General features: G+C 44.9%; 1 protein-coding gene across 1 annotated transcript; it reads right to left on the bottom strand.

The window, feature by feature from the left end:
- Positions 1-2,752: 2,752 nt before the first annotated feature.
- LOC125550590 lies at positions 2,753-6,385 on the bottom strand (the record flags this gene model as incomplete). The annotated part of the gene is given in 11 exon segments (XM_048713613.1): positions 2,753-3,202; positions 3,299-3,565; positions 3,797-3,885; positions 3,991-4,063; positions 4,153-4,250; positions 4,338-4,418; positions 5,070-5,112; positions 5,191-5,260; positions 5,371-5,432; positions 5,523-5,609; positions 6,261-6,385. Coding segments are annotated over 10 exon segments (1,005 nt in total). The 3' UTR covers positions 2,753-3,049.
- Between the last annotated feature and the right edge of the window lie 189 nt (positions 6,386-6,574).

The following is a 6,574-nucleotide window of genomic DNA, read 5'->3' as shown; positions in this document are numbered from 1 at the left end:
CACAATGTTTTTTGGCTATTTGCTATCGATGGCATGTTGCAGTTTGCCATGGACCATGCTAAACGTGCATCAATCCAAGGAATAATGTACCTTATGGGATTTCTCATATATTTGTAGATTTATTGTATTTTCTTTGAATTGGATTGTAGATCTGTTTTTGTGTTGTCAGAATAAACAATGCATGAATTCGGTAACTGATTTTATAGCTGCAATCTCCTAAGCACAATTACTCATGCTTTATTTTCTAATTTTCAGTTTTCTTTTGTCGTTAAATACTATACAGCTTGGTTTTGTTACCAACTTTAATCCAATCATATATTTACATCAATCACTATTATTTTAGTGACAAAATAGACGGGCGCAGCAACGCACGCCATCATGGTCTAGTCAGGAGTTACGATCACAGGCTTGTTCACCTGCCCCCAGGCTGCAGCAGTGCTTCTTGTTTGTGTCGATTGCTACAGCTTCCTGAGCAAATGTCCACCCGCAGGCGGGGTCGCATCAGATCCAAAGCTCTCGCCCGTGTCCACCCGCAGGCGCTACAACGTGATGCAGAGGGCCAGCTCGTCCTCGTCTACGGCAGCATGGCGGGGGAAATGTACCAATCTTCGTCGCTGGAGCCGTCGAAGTGGCTGCAGGTGCTGGACATGGTCGCCGGAGATTGGGAGTTGACGGATTGGAGAAAGGGGGAACGGAGCAGAGCAGAGTGAAGTAAGGCTAAGGTTCGATCCGGATGGGGTTTTTGTGAAGTCATTGTTGGCCAAAGGTGGGCTGTGTGGACATGACGGACATGCCCGAACCGTCTCTTATCCGCCCTACATTTGGGCTGAAAATGAGGGATGTCGGTCAGCCCATGCGTTTGAGGTCGATTTAAAGCATCCGAATAAGTCGGGTATTTTGACCGGTCCTCCCGCCCGGGCATTTGATGGGTTTGAGGCGCTCGGCCATTAGGGGCTCACGCACGTTTTGGTGAATCACTTTTGGCATTGTGCGGCCATACATGGTCATGGAATTAACGGTCCGTAGATCGTGTAGCTAGCACAACTTGGCATGGGCACCGGACCGGATACATGTTGTTCATGTGCTGTATACTCACACAGGCTTCACTAATGCTCCAGATCTTTCTTCAGTCTGAGTTGGGTTAGAAGCATGGAAGGTATTTGCACCATCACCGTCCTCAATTGGTGAGGCCCTTTGTGAGGTGTGTGTGTGTGGGGGGGGGGGGGGGGGGGGGGGGGGGGGGGGGGGGGGGGGTGTATTAATGACGAGACAAATCTGACCTTCTTTTCAAAAGAAAAAATGCAACGGACCGGGTAGCTTCACAACTGCAGCACTAACTTTGTCGGCGTGAACAACAACTGCAGCTCGATTGTAAATGTTGATGACGCTTTCTATGTATTCTCAAACAGGTGTAGCACTCTCCTACTTTGTCATGTAATTTATCTCTTGTTGAATCATATGTGTAGGTTTTCCTCATAAAGAAGAAGAATCATATGCATAGGTAAATGGTAGGTATCTGAGTACACAGCCATGACACATTTTTATGCTCACCGTACCCCTCCGTAATTCTGCGTCATACAGCGGAAGAAATTTAACATGATGAGCGTACATAATCATGCATAGAAGTTGAAGAGAGAATTGTTCGTCGTAATGGTTGGGCTCGTCTCAAATGCGTGATCCTCAAGCTCTTTCCAACGATTTTGTACAACAAGCTGCTATATTTCTTTTCTTCCATGTTTGAGACCTTATGATCATCTCCTAAGCATGCATCATGCATTTAAGGTGAAGCCATCCATTACCATGCATATTTAATAGCATGGCCTGTGAGACGTGGTGTCTAAACTGAGACAAGGAAGCACAGGCTGCAAATGTAGATAGCGACTCAGCCTCTCACTAGCTGCTTAATTACTAGTAGAAGGCAAATCATGGATGTGATATTAGAAGAGAACTGAATTAGTGACGGTATATCAGTGTTATTTTTCTATACAAACGTTCCACTTGAGGATGCGGTCTACTGCTTTGGGACGGGCATAGCTTTCTCTTGTTAATAGTAGCAACAATTCTATTACTTGTCAATGCCCACTACATCTAGTGGCAGAGCTAAGGATGGGTCTCAGTTCTCTAACATAACTCGACAGATCAAAGTACAGCCGACATGGATAGAGATTTACCCTCGGTGAGGATCAGAGTTGTTCGTGCATGGTCTGCTCTTCTTCAGCCTGTAAGCATACGGATAACTACCTGCCTTGTATCACTAGTCAAATTCTAGATTGATGTTGTTGCTGGCAGTTCTACATTGTAGTTTAATTTGCTTGTCCTCGGGGTTTTACATCTCCACAATATTACTATGAATCATTTTTTTAAATATGCACCATATTTGAATCCGCAAAGTGCAGACGCTCCGCTGAAGAATTATCAAAATTGACTTCGCTTGTAAAGTGTATGTGTTGCCTTGGCAACAAACCATAACCACCAAAAGTGAATGCGCTGATGGCACTAGCTACCCGGCACTGAGCGGTGAGAGCACAACACTATGATCCATCACATATGTCGAAACTCGATAGTGGTAAGCCTGAATTGTAGCAGGACTGCATAATCATGAGGCAAAACACACTTTGCAAAAGGGAACATGTATGTTTGCCTGTAATCCTTAATTTGCTCTTCATGAAGCCTATGATTGTACAAAGTGCTAAAGCAAACAGCATAGAATGACAAAACAACAACAAAATGAGTTCTACACAGGCCGCATAAGTGAAAATGACTGTGTGGTGGTAATCACCAGTGAACTCTTGACCAAAGTGACAGATCTCAGAAATTGAGAAAACTCACCCAATGTACCATGAAAATTTAAAGAATCGGCAAAACATCTCCACTTGCTGTCACTACCACATCCATGTCATGATATCAATTTCCACGATTCTCCTAATGCAAATTTACATCTCCACAACCACAGTTCTCAGTGTGAAACAAGAGCAGCGGTAGTAAGTAGTAACACACTTCGCATCACTTTCGGAGGTAATATCAGAAGTTATTTGCAGTTCCCCACAGGCTATCCAATCCTCTTGATGGAGTCTACCAAGTACTCGATATCAGGAGTTAGGATGGCACGCTTGTTCACCTCCCCCAGGCTGCAGCAGTGCTTCTTGTTTGTGTTGATCGCTACAGCCTCTTGAGCAAATGTGCAGTCCAAACCAGCTGAAACCTGCACGTTTTATTCATCTCAAGTACTGCATCATCGAAAGACTAAACATAAGCTGAAAATGCAGCATAAAGAAGTGCAGAATTCTTAAACACTTACATCAAAGAGTGCATCTCCAAGCCTCATCTTCACTTTACCACTCTTGTACACGAGCAGCTTCCCCATGAGACCACCTGGCAAATCTTTTAGCTTACAGCCGTTGATCGACTCGAGTCTCCTCTTCTTGTTGGTTTCTTCTGTTTCAACCCCCTCACTGTCACTGGTGTCCATATCTCCCCCAGCAACTGATACAACCTGCGGTAAAGGAAGAGATGCAGGGAACTGGAAGAAGAGCAACTGTGGTGTATTCATCTTGTCCTCAGTGTCCTGTTAAACAATTGATATAATACATCAGTTTTTAGGCTACTAATACTATACAGCCGGTACAATTAGTTCGATCAATATAAGATACAAAACTAAAAGAGAATGAGTAACCGACAGTTCCATCACAAGAAAAGACAGTTCCATCAACATGTGGTGTTTTTTTTTGCATTGATATGAATACCTGAACAAGAACGGTGTTCCTCGACATGATATCATGCAACATGATATACATACCATTAGCCCAAGTTCTTTAGCTGCAGTTAATTCACCATCTTGTGTTCTGCTGGAAGAAAACTCTCCGAACGCGTCTTTGTCAAAATCTTCTGTACCGAAGATAGAAGAATGTCGATTAAAGCGTTTTTGAAAGGCAAACTGTGAGCATGATGTGGCAAAAAGCCAAAAACTGCAAAAATGAACAACACCATAACCTGGATCTGCAGAGTGGGGCCTCCTCAGAGGGAGAGTAATAGGAGGATAGTTGTAGCTGTGATGGGTAAAGTCCTGCAACAGTTAGGAGATAAGTCAGGTAATTAACAAAACAACCGCCCATCACCCCACCCCTTATGTTATGCTTGTATGAGTTTACTAACCTGAGGTCCAGTGAACTGTTTGGGTAACTTTGCAGCAGAAGACGTAACGCCAGACATCATATACTTGTTAAAAAGGTTTACCTCCTGCTCTTGTTTAACTAGCAGAAGAAATGATACATTGCTCTGTAAATGTTCAGATGAAGGTAAATACGGAACAAATGGGAGTGGCAACCTTAAGCTACTACCTGATGAAGAACTTTTAGGGTTGGGGAAGGATCTTGCAGTTGAAGAGTTCACTTGTCCAAATGCAACCTGAACACAGGCTTCTACAGTCGTAATGGAGCAGTATGTTATTACTAAATTATAAACTGAAAACAACATAATGCCGTTACACCGGCGGTATTGAGATTGTTATAAATATTCATAAACCCATATTTTATGGACGAATCAGTGCTGACTTCTAAATAGAATTTTGATTATCTAACTTGCAACAATTATCTAAGCCTCTAAGGTGCATCATGCTGCATGTCATTAGTTTGGACAAAACCTCCAGTAGAATTATATCCTAGGCTAGTGCCGATTTCATGAGACAACTCCAGAGTCCAGATTTTTCCTGACCAAACATGTCTGCTTAGGCAATGCAAGTTGAATAGATAGCATATTTGAACTAGATGCCTTTGTGCTCCTTGCACTTGGACAGCTCACCATTACCATTTACCCAATAGCTATTCGATATGAACATGGTCAGTATGAAATGTTCAAAAATACAGAGATACTGGTGTCTTATTTGGCACAAATCGTTCAGTGGCTCTCAAGATTCAAAGGAGGTTGTGATTCTAGAATCTTAGGAACTTTGTGTGACAGAAACTGCAGTTAACTGATTAGTTATTTTTCATCAGACGTAGGCTAGTGAATGCAGGATCGAACAGGAAGTACAGTAGATATTGCAAGGCAACCAACATCAATAAAGTACTAACCACTTTTCTCAGCCTTGGATCTTCTTTCGAGGGCACCTTGACTCTGCATATGAAACCACAGAATAAAACACCAGCAACCTAAATCAGGCACGTAGAAATTGGACTCAAGACATACAAGTACCTGTGGTATTCTAAGTTTCATCAGTAACTCCTTATCAATTGTGTCAAGCTCCCTCTCCTCTTCCGGTTCCCTGTAGAATCCCACCATTACTTTCTTTGCACAAGCACTGCGCCTACTTTAAATAGAAAATACTGAGTCGAACAAGCATGCATAAACAGAGCATTGGTTAATGTACATTACATCTTAGGGACAATTTTTGGTGTCTTCTTAGTAGGCACCTTGGGTGAAAATTTAAGTCCGGCCTGCGCGCGAAAAGTAGAAGTAAAGAAATGGTAAGCAGCAAACACACTGAGCTTATATGCATATCATATTTAGCTGGAGAAAACATTCACTTTGCGGCGATTGGGTGGAGTGGAAGCAGAGCCATCCTTCTCTTTCCCTTTTTCAGTCTTGTCGTCCATGAGAACCAAGTGGAAGATCTACAAGAATGACATGATGAGGTAAAAAAACTAAAAAGTTGGGTAAAAGGAATGACATGATGAGGTAAAACTTGGGTACAAGGGCGTCTCCCAAACAAGTTTTGCCAAGTAACACTAGTGCACACTTTGTCCATAGTCAACTCCCATAAAATTCCGAAGTCCTGGCTGGTGACACAGTTAAGCAATAGCTTGAACTTGCTAAGCGATCTCCAGGAGCGGCATACTGCGTGTGGCATGCGCATCCTCCACTCATGCTCATCCGCACGCATGAACACTACTGGCTTGTGAGCTATGAATGTGCAGCAAAAGAATTCCTAGCGCTCACAGAAATAACGCCGAACAGCTTCAGGGCGTCCCCTAAGCCCTCCCGCACCTCACCACGGAGCGGAAACCCCACACCACCAGCAAAAGGTCCGAATTCCAAAACCCGCACAGAGCACGACTGGACGACAAAATTGACGATGGCACAACGATCGCCGGCATTGCAACAGGACAAACTACGAATCCCGGGCCTCCGATCGGTCTGCTACCCTCCCGTCCGGCTCGACCGCCGGCCAGGGCGCCGCCAGCAAGAGGCGCAGCGAAGATAGCGAAGAGCCGAGGCAGAGCAACGCGACGGATCCGGTTGCGGGGGGAGGGCTGCCTCCTTACCTCGGCCGCGGAGAAGGCAGGGCCGAAGAGCGGTGGTGTAGAGAGGCGCGCGGTGGTTCCGGCCGGCCGCGCAGCCGAGGGTGGAGCGATGGAGGTAGGGGAAAGTGGAGAAAGCAGGGGAGGAGGATGCCGATGTCTACAGGCAACAGCTTTGCAGCCGCAGCAGGTGGAGACACGTGTCCCGCCCGCTGAGGGTCCGCTGGAAAAGGCCTGGACGGCGACCGTAAATTAGAATTCCGTTGCTGTCCTGCAGCCAAGTGGCACATACACATCGTGTTTACTCAAGTAAAAAGGTTGACCCAGGACAGACAGCT

The sequence above is a fragment of the Triticum urartu genome, chromosome 4 (assembly GCF_003073215.2).
Source record: "Triticum urartu cultivar G1812 chromosome 4, Tu2.1, whole genome shotgun sequence".
Lineage (NCBI taxonomy): Eukaryota > Viridiplantae > Streptophyta > Magnoliopsida > Poales > Poaceae > Triticum > Triticum urartu.
This window is presented reverse-complemented; position numbering and strand designations above follow the sequence as displayed.